We start from the raw sequence: 21715 nt of genomic DNA, 5'->3' as shown, positions 1-21715 counted from the left end.
TTAACCATCAGATAACCCTATTGCAGAGGTCGCGGGGATTTTTTTTTGCCCCTTGGGCCGGTCTATTCATACTTGAATCTACGATTTTCTCTGGTTTTTCTTTTAAGTTTTTCAAAATTATGAAGTTTTTAGGATAGTAGCACATCTTCAGAAGTATTGCCACGTAGAACCATGGAAATCAATAAGCAAAACTAATTAGCTACATTTGGCAATACTTCTCGTTCGTAAATTGCCAAAGACGTTTGGCAAAAATAGACAAAAATTACTCTAATTATTGCCACAAAAGAAGTTTTCATGGGAAAATAGAGAGCTAAATAAAGCCAACGATGTGCAGAAATAAAGTCAAACAATATCAAACAGTTCTCTGTATCTTAGTATATATAGCATATCCAACTTAAAACTTCCGGGAATTCAATATTCATAGGTATATTTTTATATTCTATTATATTCAATCATACTGTCGAATAACTAAGAAACACGTTTGTATAAAACTTGAAACTGAGAAAAATAGGCCAACTTTTTTTGCGTTTAGCTCAAACGACCGAAAAACAGAATAGAAAATTATTCGACGTAAAACGAAACAGTAAAAATTTAAACTTTTTCAATCTCAACGTAAAAGTGACCCATCTGTCGTGGCAATACTGAATATAAAGAAAAAGAAGGAAAAAGGAAGCAATTTTTTTTCATACAGATTTTTATCAGCCTTAAGATAAAGTTTGACGAAATAAATTCCAGAGGGTCCTGTACACCCCATATGGAGGAAGTACACCCTATAGGAATGGAGAGATGGAGGAAATTAAAATTTATCAAACAACAACCCTTACGAAAATGACAAGGTACGAAGTAGAAAATTAAAAAGGTTTCATTTAATGTTTACATGCACAATTGCTTCGGTCCAAAATTATTAACATATAAAATCCATTATTAGCAATCCCAGGTTATTAAGGCTTAGGCTTATTTCAGAAGACTGTTAAATACCTGAAAACCAAGGCCGTACCCAGGGACTGGATAGGGGGTTTGACCCCCCCCCGCCCCCCTAAATATTGGTCCGATTCGCAAAACCGTAACAAAAATGGATATAAACAAATTTCTAATGCGTTTTTAAAGTTTTTTGCACCCCCCTCCCCTCCGCCCCCCGGAAAAAAAAATTTTGTAAAACACACCCAGAAAAAAATTCTGGATACGACGCTGCTAAAACCCACAAATCTAACGCCTTAAAAAAATCGCTAACGGGCTTTAGATGCGTGAAAAAAAAAAGGATCTATCGTCACCTCGGGGACTTAAGGGATATTTTCATAGTTTCAAATTACAACCCCTACAAAACATATATATAAAACATTAAACATTATACAAAACACTAACATTAAACACTATACATTTGGATTAAATGGAAAAAAAGAAACATGCATTGTATAAAAAGAAAAAAATTAATAAATACTCTCGTCAATAGTTACGAACTTTTGAGACTTACAGAATATGATTGACAAAGGAAACACCCTATGAAATACAGGAAGGGAAGATCGCCCCCCCTTGTCCGTACCTCCTATCATCGCCATGGAAGTATGGAACTTAGCTAGACCCTTCAGAGACAACCAAACTAGCCCTCGGCATGTCGCTAGAGATAGATGCAAGGTTGGTGAATTTTTTTTCATACGGATTTTTATCAGCCTTAAGATAAAGTTTGACGAAATAAATTCCAGAGGGTCCTGTACACCCCATATGGAGGAAGTACACCCTATAGGAATGGAGAGATGGAGGAAATTAAAATTTATCAAACAACAACCCTTACGAAAATGACAAGGTACGAAGTAGAAAATTAAAAAGGTTTCATTTAATGTTTACATGCACAATTGCTTCGGTCCAAAATTATTAACATATAAAATCCATTATTAGCAATCCCAGGTTATTAAGGCTTAGGCTTATTTCAGAAGACTGTTAAATACCTGAAAACCAAGGCCGTACCCAGGGACTGGATAGGGGGTTTGAACCCCCCCCCCCCCGCCCCCCTAAATATTGGTCCGATTCGCAAAACCGTAACAAAAATGGATATAAACAAATTTCTAATGGAACAATGGAAGAGTTTTAAGCTCAGCGTAAGTCGAAGTGGCAAACTACTGTACGCGTAGGTGCCCTATGCGCCTCTAGGCGTTGGACGAACTAAGTTTAATTTTGGATCCCACTTACAATCAATAGAGTCTTCAGAGAAGGAAACTTTAAAACATCTCAAACTTTTTCCTGGAGAATTTACAAAAAGAAATCACAAGCACTCCAGTGACGGACAAAATAACGCACCACTTTAACCTATTTTCGTTTTAGTGACTTCCAATGATTTTGCTGGAACCGGTGACTACCTTGGCTACGTATTCATGAATTTTCCAGGAAAAAGTAAATTTTCCAGGTTAAACTTTCCAAATATAGGTCTTTTAATTACATGGGCAAGAAATCCAGATGCAAAGTTGAACTAAGTCATCAGCTTTGATTCTATTCAACCAAATTGGTGCATAAATGTATTTAATGTCAGGTCAAGGATTAGGACTATTCTAAACTAAACTTTCGAATTGGCAGAAATTTTCAGATATTTTGTTAATCCTCCTCGGAGAATATTTGAAAGATAACATATGAATGAAAATGAAATAAGCGAATAAATATATATCCAAGGCATCTCTCAGATCCCTTTATAAATGTCTCTTTAAACATTTTTGAGTTTACCTTTGTGAGTTTTGCCTTTTTGAGATGTTATAGATACGATATTTTTAGTGCCAGGATATACATAATGCTTTTTGATTTAGTTCAAAATTCCCCTAAAGATTCCCATTAATAAATCATGTTATATCATATATCATTACGTTCAACGCGTTTCAACACGATCCCGCAGCCACAAAATTATCAATCCTTCTTTTGCGTTCATATCTCCTCTTACCTCCTGGTGCGTTCGTATCTCCTTTTACCTCCTCCCACCGAAAAAGAAAACTTTTCGTGAAAGTTCAAATCAATCCCAACCCCCCAAAAGACAATATGCGGTATAAACAGTTTAAACTGACTCCCTGGTATCACTCAGGGGTATGTCAGAGGTATCATTCAGCTCCCTTTATGTATGTCTTTTTAAACTCTTTTATTTGTGACTTTGACTTGAGCATATGCTTGGTACAATGTGGAAAAGATATAATTTCGACAACCTTGATGCACTATTCTTTTGACTCAGTTCAGCACCACCCTCTACATTCCCTGAAAATTTCGATCTAATGTACTTACCTTTTTGATACATTATAGATACAAAATTTTTTAGAGCCTGGATAATATACACAGTGCCTTTTGATTTGGTCCAAATTCCCCTAAACATTACGTTCATCGCGTTTCAACACGATTCCACAGCCACTAATGATCAATTTGTGACCTCTTACCTCCTCCTTCGGAAAGAAAATCTCTTTGTGAAAGTTTCACTTCGACACGAAATGGGGTAGACACAGTTTAAATAAATTTAAGCTGATTCTGTTTATACAATTGACGAATGTTCGCCAGTTGCGAACATTGCGCCAGAAGGCAACATGTTTAGGTACCAGTTGCATAACATCACATTTTCGTCTTAAGAAGTTACCGAAATTACCAATTATACAAATTAAGATTATTCTATTACTATCATAAAATATACGTACATAAATAATATTATAAGGCAAATACTTATTTATTAGCATATAAAAGAATTCCATAATTTAGTCCCTATTTGGCCGCGTGTAATAGACGAAACTGTTGGCCTTCCCTATTTGGTATATATGGCTGAGATGCACTATGGCCATTACAAACATTAATATTGTTACTAATTCGTTAAGTTATTTATAACCCACACATACAGCCGTTTGAAGTTGGAGCAACAATTATGAAAAAAACAAGAGGTAAATCCATATTTAACGAAAAAACAACGGTGAGGGGATGAATGAGGGCTTACCTGCAGTGGCGTAGCAGGGAAGAGGGAGGGCAAGAGGGTGCATGTGTCCCATGGCACAGCATATGTTGGAGCATATTATAGATAAAGCCCATTTTCGTTTTGTTTTTCAATCCTCACGGCATTTTCAAGGGGGGGGCTGAAAAACCTACTAACGTCTCTACTTACCTGAGAGGGTACTACACTGATAGTCTGGACATGACCTCCAGGCTGCATAATCTGAATTGTTTGTGGCGTGGCAGCATTTGTTGTCTGCAAAGCTTGTTGATTCTGCTGCGCAAGCTGTAGATAATACTGCACCTGAAATAAGACAAAAGGGTTTACTGTACATCAGTAGGCCATCTGAGGTGGACACCCCATATAGCGCGCTCCCTTCTCCATTCCATCCCGCTTAAAGCTTCTACGGCTACCTCCCGCAAAAGCCTAAAAGATAAATGTCAGTTTTATTATTATCTTTCTTAAGTTACAAGTTTAAGTCTATTTTTCTTAAGTTACACTATATAAAGCAATCGTCTTATTTAAATTATGTCTTAATTACCGTCTTAATTAAATAATTTACTTGCATCCCAAATAAATCCAAAAATTCTTAACCCCAGAGGATGACTTGAGTTCGGGCGGCACTAAAACAAAGGGCTATACACTAATCTCCGACTCGATTCTTTACTATAGTCCCGCAAAACTAAAAAAAAAAAAAAAAATAGAAAAGGTTTTAAATTTTTCCGAGCCTACTATACTAGATATTACCGAGCCTCAAGTACGATGGTAGAATTTGGTATTACACCAGTAGGCAAGGCCATATCCAGAATTTTAGTTTGGGAAGGTGGGGGGTCAAACCCGGTAGTACCCCTCCCCCTCTTCTGGATACGGCCTTACCAGTAGGCTACGTGAGATTGACACACCAGCTAGAACTCCTCTATTCTGTACCGCTTGAAGCTTCTGATTGGGCTACTTCATTCAAAATCCCAAAAGATCTTATGTCATTTCTATTATCTTACCCTAGCCTATCATCGATCTACCCTTCTTAAGTTACATTAATAATAAAGCCATCATATTTACATTCTCCGCTTTCTCTTGAATAGTTCCTTATACAGAATTGTCTTTCTTATTTTTTCAAAAAAAGATATCTATTTCAAAGATAAAGTCTTAAAGAGACTCGTAAAAAGAGTTTTTACTCGCTTCGCGTCTCTTCATTTTGTATTCTTTCATATCTCTTCATTCTGAATACAGTCTTAGGTGTGTCTTGTATTCCCCATAAAAAAGAAACTAGTAAAAGCCAAAAAATTCAAATTTTCTTAAAACCTTGACTGAAATTTTCTACCAGATATCATCCAATGCCTTTCGTACCATGCCGAATTTTTTTTTTTACCTTGCCGAGAATTTTAGTATAATCTGCTTGTTTTGACTTAATTACCGTTGACGAATCCCTTCTCCCGCCATCCGGAAAAGATTTATGTGTTAGTGACATGACCCCCTAGCCCCATGACCCTAAATCTAAATGTTGTGTTTGTGGAAGGGATGAGAGAGGCTAAAAAGTTTTGTGTCTGCTGTCAGGCAAAAAGTGTTCATGGCTTTGAGCCCCCAAAGTTATGTGGCATGGCCCACACAGGGGCTATGAGCCTCTGTGTGACTTTTTCATGGCAGAGCAGCAAGGTTGGAAAGTTATCACGCGTACGCAGGCTAGGTTATCAAATAACGTATGTGTAATATCTCGGGAACAGATTGAGGCATCGAGTTTAAGCTTAGGAAGTCTTGGAACTTGGAAGGCTGGAGGAGGTAATATAATTTTGGATATTATGTTTGGATAGATTGATGTCTCCGAAATATTGGTTTGCCCAAAAAAGGCTCAGGACTCCAGCACACTGGAAGTAGGGACCCCCCCTCCTCCAAATAAAAAAATTGAGGAAAAGATCCCTTATTATTCCAGAGCACGTTCCTTGGAATCCCCCACGAAAAATAAAACAGTGACCTAGAAATACACTCTTTTAAAATTTCAATACCCCACTCCCTCCAAAAAAAAACTCCCTTGATCACCCCCAAAGAATCGGACCTGTTTAAACCATGTTCTTTTAAAATCCTTTAAAGGAACATTCCTATGAAGGAAATTATATATAACTATAATTTTACTTATATTAACTATACTTATATTAACTATCCGAGTATTTTACAGGCCTTTGGCGGTTTGTAACTTCGCAAATTTAACTAAATATGATTTTTTTTTTTTTTCAGACTCTATCAATATTAAATAAAAAAACAAGTTTTTTTCAACTGAAATTAAGGAGCAACATCAAACTTAAAATGAACAGAAATTATTACGTAAACGAGGGGGTTCGCCCCCTAATCAATACCTCACTCTTTACGCTCAAGTTTGAATTCTGTTCCATTTTTTAAGAATGACCCCTGAATCACAAAGGCCGTTTAATTAGAATAGATACCTCTTTTGAAAGTACTAAAAAAAAACTTTAGGGTTAAGAGTGAGGCATTAACTAGGGGGCGAATCCCCTCATCTACGTAATAACTTCTGTTCATTTTTAGTTTCAAAGTTGCTCATTACTTTCAGTTGAAAAATTTAGTTTTTTTATTTAATTTCTGATCTTTTTTTAAATAATGCTGGGAAATCCGGCGCCCCTTCAAATAAATGTCCCTTCCTCGATGAAAACACCCTCCATAAAAAGATCCTCCGACGTCACCCCCTCTTCTGACCCCCCCCACCAGAAAAAATCCCTCCTGAAAACGTCTGTATGCTTCCCAATAACCAATACTAAATGTAAATGAACATAATGTATAATGGGCAAAGTTCATAACTTGCAACCCTTCCCCCAGAGACTGTGGGGGATTAAGTCATCCTCAAAGACATATTTGCTAGATTTTCGACTATGCTGAACAAAATGGCTGCCTCAAATTTGGATCAGGTGACTTTGGGACAAAACGAGCGTGGGAGGGGGCCTAGTTGCCCTCCGATTGTTTGGTCACTTGAAAGGGGCACTAGAACTTTTAATTTCCGTTCGAATAAGCCCTCTCGCGATATCCTAGGACCACTGGGTCGATTAGATCACCCCTGGGAAAAAAAACACACAAAAAAAAACAAATAAACACGCATCCGTGATCTTCTTCTGGCAAAAAAATACAAAATTCCATATTTTTGCAGATAGGAGCTTGAACCCTCTACAGTAGAGTTTCCTGATACGTTGAATCTGATGGTGTGATTTTCATTAAGATTCTAGATTCCGTTTTTTAGAGTTTCAGTTACTATTGAGCCACGAACTGTTTGATTAAATGTTTATGACCTGCGACTAAGAGAAAATGAATACAGGCCATGTTTCAAACAGTCCGTAATAACGAACTGTAAGTGAGGAGCGACCCGGCTCAATACCGTAGTAATAGAAACTCCAAAAAACGGAGTTCTTAAACCAATAGATATATCAAAAGAATCGAATTTTTATCCTGATTTCAAATATATAGAATTCATTAAGTTCAGTCTTACCCATCAAAAGTTACGAGCCTGAGAAAATCTTACTGGTTTTCAAAAAAAGAAGGAAACAGCCCCTAAAAGTCAAGTAACCTCAATAAAAATCACACCATCAGATTCAGCGTATCAGAGAACCCTACTGTAGAGGTTGTATACAAAATGTGGAATTTTGAATTTTTTGCCAGAAGAAAGATCACGGATGCATGTTTATTTGTTTGTTTTGTTTTTTTTTTCCAGGGGTGATGATATCGACCCAGTGGTCTTAGAATATCGAAAGAAGGCTCATTCGAACCGAAATTAAAAGTTCTAGTGTCCTTTTTAAGTGACTAAAAAATTAGAGGGAAACTAGGCCCCTCCTTGTCCCTTTTTTCCCAAAATCGTCCGATCAAAATTTTGTTCATCATAGTTGAAAGACCCAATAACTATGCCTTTGGGTATAACATGACCCCCCCCCTCCCCAAAGCCTCAGAGAAAATGTCTTTAAGTTATAAAATTTGCCCATTGTTTGCGCATAGTATTTGTTATTGCAGGGTTCGGACAGGTCGGTTCGTTTCAAACTATAGGCTCTGTCCTATTTTTATAGGATTTCCCGGGCCCGAATATAGGCCAAATATAGGATTCGGAAGTCCTCGGGATCAGATCAGTGGTAGATGGCGTGGGATGCCTGGTCACATAAATTCGTCATTTCCCGAGTTTTTGCATTTTTTTTTTTTTATTTCAAATACAAACTGTACAAATAGTAAAAAAAATTAAAAAATCAGATACACCTAGTGTGCTAACGATTGACTGATACAGGTAAAATATTTGGAATCACTCTTACTGCTTCTTGGGCATCAATTTCGATTCGAGGTCAGTTTTTCTCTTTGCAAGAGACTGCTCCATTCTCGCAGATTCCACCATCTGCTCTCTTTCACTTGTTCTGGACTTCACAGCATTGACATAGAAAATGGCCTTGTCTTTCAGTGTTGCTTTCTCACCGAAAGCTCGTTCCACATTTTCTGAAACTATGGGCTTTTCTACAAATCTTTCAGCAAGGTTCAACATTTCTGGTGAGAAATTTTCAGTCTCGGTCACTGAATCTCGGTCACAAATCTGGAGTAAAGACCCGTTCGCAAAGCGTCACAACCAGTCTTTTGATCTCTGAGTGCAGAACATGAATGAGAGGCTCTTCTTTCTGGAACAGTTGGGTGAAACCACAGTTTATATAATTATCCAGTATGATCTTTCCCTATCTCACCCATTATAAAAACCCAGACCAAGGTGCGAGTGCTCCAGAGAACGTTTTTGCAGATAGAAACATAGGCGGCATCAGATCTTTTCACGGGTAGACAAGTCAGACTGTGATCTAATCGGAAACAAGTGGAAACCCGCTATTACGAATAATGCACTTTGTTCGAAACAATCGGAAACAGACTAACCCCCTAATGCAGAAAGAAGTAGGAGGAGCTTTTTGTTCGCACCGAGAACGAAGACCAGAAATGATCTGCGATAAGCTTACTGGATAATTATATGAACTGTGGGTGAAACTCATGAACAGTTCTGCTGAGGCTAGAACAAACTCGAGTTGAGCCTTCATCGTCGCACTTTTGATATAAGCCACAATCTTCAGAAATTTGGAAGTGGACAGAAGATTCTTCAGTTTTTTCTCGGCACGAAGTTCAGGAAGTACTCTAAGATTGCCGGCCACTGCTGCATGATTCTAGCGAGGGCACGTCCGATCGTCAGCCAGCGGCTTGGGACATGCTTCATGAAAGCATTTTCTGGCACTCCCATTTCTTTTGGCACTTTCGATAGTCTTCACAACGTGCTGGCCAGTCGTAAAAAAATGAATGCACAAGAATAACGAAGTCGGAACTTTCTTCTCCAAACACCGGAAGACCTGTCGAAAAAGTGTTATGAATTATATGGGTGTTGCAAGAATCTATATTTAACATTCCCTTTCCCGTCACTTTCTATTTTTCGGCATTGAACTTGTTTCAAACACTATTGTTGACGTTTGGTCTGTCACTTCCAAGCATGATCAATTTTTCAAGTGGCAGCTGATTCTGCTCAATGGCTGATATAATCTTCCTATACAGGTCATCACTTGTCGCGTGGCCCATAAAACTTGTGCATAAATGTCTGCTCTGGATTTCGTTTCCGTATGAGGATCAATATCAAACACGTATCTGTAACTCTTTCATACAAGCGTAGTTGGTTGTCTCGTCATATTCTAGTACAAAATATGACTGAATGTCCTTCACAAGCATTCAGCACCGATGCAGCGCATCGGTGATCAGATACGTGAGTTTTTTCGCACATAGGGACATTCCGTCGGGGATCTCACCGGGGAACATCGCAAGGAAGGTTGCGACAATATGGTCTGAAGAGATAGCAGACATGGAACTCTGTACCGTCTGAAGTGCTCATATTAACTCAGCTTTATAAGCGGTATCACCCTCACAAAACATGTTTGTACCAACTAATGGTTTATCCTTGGTTGTTTCATCAACTCGAGATTGTCCGGTCAGGTGAAGTTGTAGCGGATGTAGTTGAGCAGTAACTGCGGCTTTGTGTTCTGTAGATCGCACATGTTGGTTTAGCTGAGCAACCCCAGCTGTGCAACCAAGATTTTTCAAGCAGAGCTTGCAAAGGAACGAGTATTGGTCGTTCCCAGTCTTACACCATTCGCAAATCTTTCTACCGCTGCAATCCGTCTTAGTAAGCCATGAACTATTGAACTTGATAGGCCCCATACTTAATTACCAAGCATCACCTGCAAAATAGCATTCCGCGATTAAAAGGCCATGAAAAGGAAAAATGTAGATATGTCCGAAACTGGGCCGTATTTGCATCAGCCTTTTATAGCGTTCAGCCAGGAAACGCATAAGTCGCAAGAACTCACAGTCTCATAAAGCAGAGACTGCTAGCCTATATACTGATTTTCGCTCATTTTGGGCAGGCCCAACATGACAAAAAACAAAACATAGGCTACTAAGTCAACACAACAGCATAGCCCAAGCAGAAGCAGCTTACTAATCCCAACACAATGCATTAGTTAAGTTCAAATAGCTCAACAGTTGTAATTAATTATCGATCTACACCGAAAGACAGCACAGTCTACAAGCAGAGTCATAAGCAAAGGCATGCACATCTTGGCTTACTTAATGAGCAGTGAAAATTGCAAATCATGAGCAATGTTCTTGGTGCTCTTCAGCCAAAAATATAGGAATAATAGGATTTTAGCCAAAATATAGGCATTTTATAGGAGTGCATTAAAATATAGGAATTTATTGGAATTTATAGACGAGTCCGAACCCTGTTATTGGGATGCAGGCATACATTTTCGGGTGGGGGACAAATTTTCTACTGAGGGTTTTTCCACTGGGGAATTTTCCATGGGGAAGCAAGTTTCCAGGGAGTAAACTTGCCAGGAGAAATTATAAACTGGGAGAATTTGCCAGAATGCTTATACAAAATTCCTTTTATATGTCTTGCTTTCTCTTTTCCATCTCAATTTTACGCGCCGAGTGGTTAAGAGTAATTGTACGGGGTAAATTTTCACCGCAATTGAATTGCCTAGAGGATATTTCCGTGGGGAGGGGGTAACTCCGTGGAGGGGGGCCAGATTTCCTGGTATTATTTTAAAAACGATCAGGAATAAAATACAAATAAACAAATTTTTCCAACTGAAAGTAAGGAGCAACATTAAAAACGAACAGAAATTATTGCGTATATAAAGGGGGTTACCCCCTCCTCAATACCTCTCTATTTACGCTAAAGTTTGAATTTTGTCCCAATTCTTTAATAACGACTCCTGAAACACAAGAGCCGTTTAATTAGAACAATAAGACGCTTTTTTAAAAGTACTAAAAAACTTTCGCGTCAAGAGTGAGGTGTTGAGGAGGGGGCAACCCGCTTTATATACGTAGTAATTTCTGTTCGGTTTAAGTTTTAATGTTGCTCCTTACTTTCAGTTGAAATTTTTTTTCTATTTAATTCACAGGGAATAACAATACAAAGTCATCCTTTATCTCATTCAAAACGCAGTCTTAAGCGCATAGTCTTCCATTTCATTTTTAGTACCTACTGGAACATAACTATCTATTAACTGTAAGCAAAGAAGGAGTTTCACTCTATCAAGCGTCTGATGACCTCGCTGTTCCTTTTCAAGTGAATTTTTAGAAAAACCAGTACAAATGAAATCTAGTCCCCTCCCCCTGACATTGGTCCGTAGACGTCCTCTTCCAGGAAAACTGAGGCAAGGAAATATACCCCTCTCGTGTTTAAACACACATGAATAAAGGACAAAATTAATTGTTACCAGCATTTTTAAAACCTGATTTAATAACATTCCATTATAATCCATGAAGCAATCCATGTATATCTATAAAGTAAAATCTATATGCTTCTTGCGCAATACGCGCGTTCAGTTTAGGGACCGCAAATACACTACATTGACTGCCCTAACAATGAAGAAGAAACAGTGCAAAAACGGATCTTAAAAATCATCGTAGAAACCAGGTATTGTCACTGACGAATCTGTCCTCGAAGCTTTCCGAATCCAAACCGTTAAAAAAAAAACGCAGGTATAAACTGGTGTGCAAATCTGGGCATTCCGTAATTTTGAGGGATAAACACCATTCCCTACTCTCCCCCTCTCAAAGCTGCAGTCAACATAAGCAGAAGCCAAGAGAAAAAGTTTGAACCAGTGTGACGCAGAACCAAGTGTTTCACCAACTCATTTGTTCCTTTTTTACTAAGGTAATGAATCGTATTTAATGTTTACTATTTGGCAAAAGTTGGTGTAATTTAGTTGCAGCGTTAGCCGTCAATGAATGCCAATCAATGGGTAATTTCTCGCAACAGCAGTCAAAGCTACGGTAAACTATAGAAAAATTAGAGAGAAAAACGCAGCTTTTATTTATCTCAAAATATCCGGTAAGATGTTGTCAAGCTCTATTTTCAGAACTGTCTGAATCAGTATCCAACTTCATTTGAAACATTAGACTGTTGTTCAAAAGAATTCTCTAGACTTAGGACCTTTAAGAATGTAAACTTATAAGAGGCGTGTCAAAAAGAGGCCAATTGGCGTGGTAAAAAAAAATTAAAAAAATCAAGCACTTGCTCACTGGATATTCCTGTCCCACTTATTAAAGCCTTTAGTGATTGCCCCTCAAAACCCCTTTCTATTCTTTTCAATCAATGCACTCAAACTGGACTGTTCCCTTCCCTTTCGAAACAAGGTTTCATAACTACAATAAAAAAGAAAAACAGTAGGCCTGGCTTTCATGGTATTAGTCCTATCTCTCCGACTTCTAATTTTTCGAAATCATATGAAAGCTTTCTTGCTGACTGGGATAGGGACCAAGTCCACCCCCTCGTTGATCCTAGGCAGTATGGAAATCTTATATCTGCCTCAACCTCACATTAACTTCTCCACCTCGTTGACTCCATGGAAAGACTGCTTGAGAGACCAAACACCTGGCTAAACCTAATTTCTGTTGGCCTACAAAAGGCTTTCGACCTGGTTAACCATAATATCTTGATAGAAAAACTTATCGAAGATTTCCAGATCGAAAATTTTTTATTAAAGTTCGTTGCCTCATTTCTTTCTAACAGATCACAGGCAGTCAAATATCAAGATTGCTATTCCAGCCACCTTCGTATCCACAATGGTATTCCCCAAGGTACTATTCTTGGCCCCCTCCAGTTTTCCGTCATGATCAACAGCCTTTCAATGGATTGCTCTGACAGGTGGAAATTTGTCGACAACCTAACAGTTGTAGAGACGTGTTATAAAAATATTTATAGCAATCCAATGTGTATCCTCCATGACATTGCAGGCGAGGCTTCTTCTCTTGAAATGACGGTTAATCCTTGTAAATCCACGATATTTTCTGTCAGTTTCCTAAAGCCCCCTCCTCTTTTACTTCATCCTATTCCTCCTGGGATTTCAGCTTCTTCCTTTAAACTCCTAGGTGTTACCATATCTTCTTATTTGAAGTGGGACACCCATGTAAATAACATCCCCCGTCAAGCAAACTGGTCACTTTTTCTTCTGAAACTTCTGAATAAATTCAATTGCCCCCCCCCCTCTCAGTTACTAAAGGTATATATTTCTTTTGTAGTCCTTTGGTCGAGTACGCTTGTCCTTTCTGGCATCCGGGTCTCTCAATTGAAGCAACCAAAAAAATTGAAAATATTCAAAAAAGAGCCCTGAGGATTGTTTATAAAGAAGGCAATGTCCCATATTCCTACCTCCTTGAATCTTCAAAACTTGATACCCTCGAGTCCAGAAGAAAATATTTATGCCTCCGTTTTGGGAAGTCAGCCGTTTGGGAAGCCGTACTGAAAACCTCTTTCCTAGCCGCCACTCACCCATAAGAAATCGCCACCCCCGTATAGTGTCCCAACCCATCCCCATCCTTTCTCCCATACCCTTTTCTCCCTTACATTATAAAAAAACTTTTATTCCCTCTTTTACAAATAAAATCAACCAAAATCACAACCCGTTAGTTTGCCAAAATTTTAAACTGTTTTGTATATATTATTTTTTTATTTTTGAATATTTGGTTATTTTATTTGTTACACTTTTTATATCATGACCTATAAAATATTTTATAATTATGACCTATATTTATGACTTTTGTATTTGGTATTTTCTGACTGTTACCTGTTGTGTTTTCGTTACAGTGGTAACTAGGTGTTGCTATTGTATTATTTTTGTTATTGTGTTTTTTTACTAAGAAATGCGAATCCGGCCCACTAGGGTTTGTGATAGTTCTTTTGCAAATAAATATCTATCTATCTATCTATCTCCTCCTTATATAAAGTGCCCATATGAAAAGTATCTATAAAAAACAGTAGTCTATAAAGAAAAGCGTCACCAATACAGTGTCTTTATCCAAATTCGATGATTCGCCAAACCCTTATAGAAATTAAATAAAAAAAAACAAATTTTTTTTTAACTGAAAGTAAGGAGCGACATTAAAAAACTTAAAACGAACAGAAATTCTTCCGTATATGAAAGGGGCTGTCCCCTCCTCAATGCCTCGCTCTTTACGCTAAAGCTTTTTTATTGTTTTAAATAAGTTGTGCGACTGAGTCAAACTTTAGCGTAAAGAATAAATTCGCTTACTTACAGTAAAAAAAACTCGTTTTTTTATTTAATTACTGAACGTTTTTGAACTAATGCAGCTCTGATTTTGGCTCACCGTACATGAATAAAAAAAATGAAATTTACATATTAATTTTACTTTTTTTTTGGCTAAACGGCTTTCTCGAAATTTTGTTCTGACGTAACTTGCGAATTAACTTACGTAACGTACTTCTATATTCGTATATTTTTTTACGTATATTATGGGGTTCGCCCCCTAGTCAATATCTCGCTCTTTACGCTAAAGTTCAAATTTTGTTCCAATTCTTTAAGAATAACCCCTTAAACAAAGGCCGTTAATTATAAGAAATAGCTCTGATGAAAGTAAAAAAAAAACTTTAGCGTAAAGAGCGAGGTAATAATGACTAGGGGGCGAACCTAATCATATACATAAAAATTTCTGTTCGTTTTAAGTTTTGTTGCTCCTTACTTTCAGTTGAAGAATTTTGTTTTTTTTTAATTTAATTTCTGATCGTTTTTTAAATAATGCAGGGAAATCCGGCACCCCCTTCATAGCAATGTTCCTTCCCCCATGGAAAGATCCTCCTAAGTAACCCCTACCTCCCCCAGCTACCAGAAAAAATTCCGCCGAAAACTTCTATATGCTTCCCAATAAACAATTCACGTCATAAACGCTTAATGAGGGTCCCTACTTTGAAGGCTGCTTACCTGATCCCCGGATTGAGGTTTCGATTCGCTTCGACTTGGTTTGATTTCTTCTCTCGGAACAATATCTATCAAAAAGTCAAACATATCGAATTTTGTTATGGCCATTGCTATGTCATTCCTCTAAAATAAAAATATATATTAATATCTTTAAATCATTAAGGGGTAAATGAGTCTTTAAACTGATTTTATTTTTACTCATATGACGTCACTAATGTACAGCCTTTTTTAAATGAAAAGTGTGCTTCCAAAATTAAGGCTCTAAACGAGTTTTCTCAAAACTCGTGACCTATTTAGGTCGTTTTCTTAGCCCAGAAAATCCCAGGGTGCCAATTTTCAAAAACAAATATGGTGCTGTTTTTAAGAAAAAAGTTATCCATTTATACGTACAGATAACAGTTCAACAGTGACTCGCAAGCTTTTCATCGGCGAGGGTTCTCATATGTATTGCAAGATCTGTGCTTGCATACGTCACACTTGAATGACTTTTCAACAGTGAATGGCAAGATTACTCATGTGATTAGAACTGAGCTTGCAAACGTCACACTTGAATAGCTTTTCGCCGGTGTGGATTCTCATGTGTAATACAAGAGTACTCTTCTGATTAAAAGTGCGCTACTTGAATGGTTCACTGGTTTGGATTCTCATGTCTATGTTAAGATTACTTTTGTGATTAAAACTGTGCTTGCATCATATTTGAATGGCTTTTCACGGGTGTGGGTTCTCATATGCACGGCAAAGTACTCTTCTGATTAAAACTGCACTTGCATACGTCACACTTGAATGGCTTTTCACCGGTGTGGGTTCTCATGTGTAAGGCGAGAGTACTCTTCAGATTAAAACTGCGCTACTTGAATGGTTCACTGATGTGGATTTTCAGGTGTATAGCAAGATTACTCTTGTGATTAACACTGCGCTTGCATGCGTCACACTTCAATGGCTTTTAGCCGATGTGGGTTCTCTTGTGTACGGCATTTTTGTACTATTTTTTGTTACAACCTCTTACTAGGTTGTAGCTACCGCTAGAACCACGATTGCATCATCATGTATATCATTATTCATTTTAATACTTCAGTTATTAGGGGCTGTAATTCATTCTTTAATATAGTTTATATGAACTGGTGTGGTTGTTCGTATTGACTTAGTTCCATAAGAAATTATACCTGTTTTTAACTGGTTAATTACTTTACGTGACCATACACCTTTTTGCATGCTTACTGTTAATAGTTCATTTTACAGAATGGCGATGTGAAACCACTTATTATAGTATTTTTATTTTATCTAAGTAAGCCTAAGAATAAGTTATATATAAAATAATCATAGGAAAAAGCCTTTGGTTTTTTCTTAGTCCGAATAGTAAGAGACGAACATTAGGGAATCAGGCAGAGAAGTAACCCCAGAGAAGTAACTTTTCACACATTAAAAAATAGTTTTTACTTTATGTCATTTATGAATATAACCTGTGGTTGTGAGGTCATTCATCATCATGTAAATGAAAATGCAGTTTTTGGTCAAAAATTGATTTTATTTAAAATATTTTTTTTGTTAATTACAAGAGGCGCTAGATCTGGCAATTTCCTTTAAAATGAACCCTTAAACAGTATTCTATCATGTTTTAGTGCCCCGCGTGTTTCAGGCTATTTTGTTTGGTTACTATTGGCCGCGTTCGTCTTTTACTAGGTTGCAACGATCTTGTATTCGAATATGCAATTTTTCGTAAAAAATTGACTTTATTTTAAATATTTTTATAATAAAAAATGCACTAGATATAGCCATTTCCTTTAAAATAAGCATGCTATGATGTTCCAGTGCCCCGCTAGCCGCGGAGGAAAAAACGAAACAAAAGAAGCTTTCGATACAGAATATCGTGATTGCACCCACTTTCCTTGTTTTTCATGCCAATAGATTTTCTTTGCTGTTCCAGCCAATGAAGTGTAAGTATCCTTTATAGGGTTTTTGGAAAAGGTGGTTGTAATTGTATACTTTGTGTTTCTGACATCATTTTTAGGGGTTTTCGGCTATCTTTTGTTACTATGGGAAGTGTTCATCTCTGTTGTAGCTACCGCAACAACCACAACATAAGACCATTACATGTTTTGAAAATAATTTTAAAATTAAAAGAAGCTGGATGTCTGGAACTGACAACTTTTTCTTCTCTTCAAATACCGAACCAATCTAATCTCTTCGCATGCTTTCAAACCTGTCACTCTTTGCTCCAACAGTTTCCAATTATTATCATTAGAAATAAAGTTTTTTTTTCGTTACAAGCTATCAGAGATGTATGGCTCACACTTAACTCAACAAAATTAGACTCAAACATCAAATGCCAAAACTTTATAAAATAACAAAGTAACTTTTAATTGAATGTATTCACGTAGAATTATTACAAGGAGGATAAAGTTTGGAAGGAGATGAAAATTTATTATTGAAAAAAGAACATTGGAAGAAAAGTACATCATGGGTCTCGCCAGATTATGTTTGATAAAAAAGGAAAAAATTAAAATACTTAAAAAGCAAGAGACGTGTGGTTATCAGCCAAAAATTTTCTATTCAACTGGCTGAAATTCACCCTCCTTTCTTGATTTATGAACTTCTTTTCTTTTTTAATCTAACGTCTTGTATAGCGAGTCACTTGTGGAGGAAGAGGAGGAGGGAGGGTAAGTGGAAAACTGGCATCACGAAGAGGGAAGAGAGGCAGAAGGAGGGGGGAAGGAAAAGGTAGAAAGAGGAGAGAGAATAGAGAGAAAGACCACATATTTTGCGAAAAGACCCCTTGAATTTCTCAACATGCCCAGGCACCCCCAAGACAAGGTTGACCGGACCCCTTGTGACATATCATTTTTTCTGTAATTTCCAACGCCAAAAAAAGCAAAATAGATCTTTTTCAGGTATTTACAACTGACTAATTAATTTGCTTTAAAATTTTTTTTGAGAATTCAGCCCGAGCCACTCTTTAATATTTTGTTACATCGTAAGATATTTTAACTGCTATTAGGTTAAACTTCATATTCAATGCCAATGCTGGATGACATAACATGACCAACCTTGGCTGCTGTTCGGGAGTGTGCATTTCCCTATGCCTACGCTGGTACGTAATCTTCTGCTACCGAAAATAGCTACCAGAGAGTTTTCATTCAAATGAGCCCTTTCCCAATATTCCACGACTAGAGGTTCAGTACAATTGCCCTGATGCAAAAAAATAAAACATAAATCAACATCAATCTGTTACCATCTGTAGCGAGAAAAATACAAAATGGTGTATGTATGTACATTGAGGCTTCAAATCTCTGCTCTATGATTCGAATACATGGTCAATCTAATGGTGCACATTTTCTCAGGGCTGCTCACCTTTTTGTGGTGTTTTCCTCCTTGTTGGGACCCTTGGTCCTAATTATCGTATAAAAGTCCTTTTTGTGAGCTAAATTCATTGCCACTTTTGAAGTCTCTGTTTCAGCCCGCCCCCACTTTTCCTTAAATATTGTTGAAATTGCAATTGTCCTTTTCGCATTTTCGTGGTAGATCCTCCACTAATTAGCATAATTAAAAATAGACAGTCTGGTCATGACTCATCGACTGATCAAAAACAAGGGTTCGCGATTAATGACGAGGTGTGTAGGAAAGGAGAGCGTAAGCCATTGGGCGCACGCTGCACGGCGCACGCTGTTGCAGCCCTTGACGTTTATTTTTGGCTAGTCTTTCATGAGTTTTACTCCCGCACGCTTCTTGTAAAAGAGGAGTCAGAGCTCATTCTTTAGTTAGTACGTTTTGTGATCTTGATTTATAATAGTTCAATTTTTTCCACTTTTTTATAGGCTTATATATTATTATTTATATAGGCTTATTTTATCATATTTCACCTAGGTTGGGTAGGGGGAGAAAGAGAGTAAAAAGCTACGGTATAGGGAAGAAGGTCCTATATTATTTGAGATCCTTCCCGAGGGAAAATAAGTTTTTGGGAAGTACGACCATGGGCTTGTGCCACCGTAGGCCAATTACTGTGGCACTTATGCCCAAGAGATAGTACACACGTAGGAGCCATACTGGCCGTAGCTCTGGCCCTACAGTAGAAATACTAGCGAGGGTAGTACTTGGTAGAACCCGTGGCTCGTCACAGATAGTCCAAGAGGGCCACGTGATACTAACACTGGTGCCAACGTTGACCCCGATTACTTAGACTAGTGGCATCTAGTGGCTTGGAATGGTGGACTAGAGTACAAATACTCCTTTTCTAAAATTATACAAATATCCTTTTGCTAATAACTATTCAGATTAGATTATTTACCGTAAAAGGTGGATATTTTTGCAGCAAAGACTAGTGCTATCAATATTATATTTTTGGGGGTGCAGTTCCTATCCAAAGCCTGTATAGGCAATGAGTTTTCCTCTGAGGAGCCCTGATATGGGGTGATTACTTGGGGAATATTAAATTTTGTAGACTTAAGGTGCTATAGCTTGGTTTTGGGACAATGATTTACACTTAATAATGCTGAGTGTGCTTTATTTCGGACTCGATTTTCGGACTGTCAGTTTGGTTTCATTGTTTTGTCCTAGGTGATTGGATGGATGGGTAAGGTCTAGACCTTGTTCAAGTGCTCATTTATCTCAGTTACTAAATGAGGAAGACAGTTTTTTTCTCTTTTTTTTACACCAAGTAATTACCTGTAATACACTATATGTCGTATTAAAAATTTTTTGAGTTTGTGTGGCCAAACTGTTTAGGATTGAATGGGCGGTCTTGCCATAACTTGTAGAACTTGAATAAGAGATCCGAATAAACAACAGAAAACTAAAGGCCGACATCAATTTTCCCAGATATCTTAGAAAAATCATTTATCTTCTCGCGTATTATGCTGGAGATCTATTTAGTTCTAACGAAAATAGTAAGTGCGACTTTTTCCGTTTAAACGGAGCAGAATTTTCTTCTTAAAATTAGGAAAGGGCAGTCGCTAAAAGTGTTCTATCATAACTGCTAGGAACACGCTAAAAATCAGCTCAGAGGAATTATCATCTGAGCAATTTGACTAATTTGGGAGTCCTCTATGGTGTCACCCGCTTTAATTGACAAGTTCACAGACAAAAGGGACGTAAAATTTTACTATTTTTATAGTCAAATTTCAAAGTCGAACCACAACTTCTCGAGAGCTCTTGATGATGGCTAGTCCCCTGGGAGAATTCACTAATGGACTCTTTTTCTTTGTGACGATCAGCCGCTGAAGCTAGCAAAATAATTTATAAGATACCGTATCGGCTTAAACTAATGATTTAGAATAGGCTATGCATACTGTGCAAAAGAAGTTAGAGAATACGAGATAACCTGTAATGTCCTCCGTTTATTATCTTCAGTATGTATCCAGGCTCTTAGCGTCAATTCATTGATAAATATTTCTGCAGCTTTTGCAAACAATAAAGGCGCTTCAGCACTAATCATTTTCACATCTTCATCAAGCTTCATTATCTTCTTAATTCTTGCAAGAGGTAAGTCTTGATTTTTGAAATCACTCTGGAAAAAGAAAACTATTACAAAAAAAGAAAATTCTAGATGGGGGACTTTTTGCTATATTGACAAGTAGTTGAGTTAGGAGAATGAAACTTTCAGGAATACATCAAGACCCTTAACTATGCCCTAGAAAGATCTTTTGAAGACCCTTCCCTTCCTCCTCAAGAGGGAACTAACCTATAAAGAACTATTTTTAGAAATTGTGTTATAAAAGTGTAACTTTCACAGATACATTTACAGGATACGCGCGGCACAGCGCACACGTGGCACCACGCACAAAGACATTTACAACAGATCTTTATAACTTCGCGAAATTCTGATTTATAAGTTTTTAAAGAATTTAGAAAAATAATTTTTAAATCAAAATTCCTATATGGATTTAAACCCTACTCAAATCATTAACACTGTTTCAAAACCAGCAGTCCAAGAAAATTAGACGCAAACCAAAATCATACAAAAATATACTTTTTCCCAACGTTTAAACATGCACAAGTTAAACCTGTCTTTTATTTAAGTTCCTAGGCCTTGGAAGTAGAGAAAGATTATAGATAAAAGCTTGAAAACATATTCCCAGGGTATAATTTAGGCTCTGAATTCACTCCTGAAAGTTTCATTCTCAAGCCTTAACTAGTCTACAAGACAGTGCAAATCTTGCATTTAGAAAACCACCCAACCAAACAAAAACTGCTGCTGATGCTATTCTTTCTTTGCCTTACTTTGATCTTTCTCATTTCTCTTTTATTTTTCTAATATTATTCATTGGATTGACAGAAGGGGACATAAGCATGCTTCATAACAAAAGTATAGTTTGTAAACACTATATTTAACTTTTGTTCCATAAGACAAATATATGTTATAAAACATATATATATATATATATATATATATATATATATATATATATATATATATATATATATATATATATATATATATATATATATATATATATATATATTTAAACGCAAAATTTTGGTTCGATCTGTGGAAAGATTGCGATAAACCGCG

At 37.1% G+C, this 21715-nt stretch overlaps 2 protein-coding genes across 4 annotated transcripts in view; one reads left to right on the top strand and one right to left on the bottom strand.

Annotated features, from left to right (window-relative positions):
• The window catches only part of LOC148945476 (cardioacceleratory peptide receptor-like), a 593562-nt gene that overhangs the window by 354151 nt on the left and 217696 nt on the right, over positions 1-21715 (top strand). The gene's annotated exons all lie outside the window — the stretch shown is intronic.
• The window catches only part of Nf-YC (nuclear factor Y-box C), a 149716-nt gene that overhangs the window by 110306 nt on the left and 17695 nt on the right, over positions 1-21715 (bottom strand). Inside the window, exons 2-4 of the mRNA XM_089099450.1 lie at positions 20525-20710; positions 15214-15333; positions 4109-4240 (exon numbers count right to left, since the gene is read on the bottom strand). Of these exons, the coding sequence (XP_088955576.1) occupies positions 4109-4240; positions 15214-15333; positions 20525-20710 (438 nt within the window). The remainder of the gene's footprint in view (positions 1-4108; positions 4241-15213; positions 15334-20524; positions 20711-21715) is intronic.

The sequence above is a fragment of the Artemia sp. Qi Xiang Cuo genome, chromosome 13 (assembly GCF_049724085.1).
Source record: "Artemia sp. Qi Xiang Cuo chromosome 13, ASM4972408v1, whole genome shotgun sequence".
Taxonomy (NCBI): Eukaryota; Metazoa; Arthropoda; class Branchiopoda; order Anostraca; family Artemiidae; genus Artemia; species Artemia sp. Qi Xiang Cuo.
Note: the sequence above shows the minus strand (reverse complement) of the source record. Positions and strands in the feature narration are given on the sequence as shown.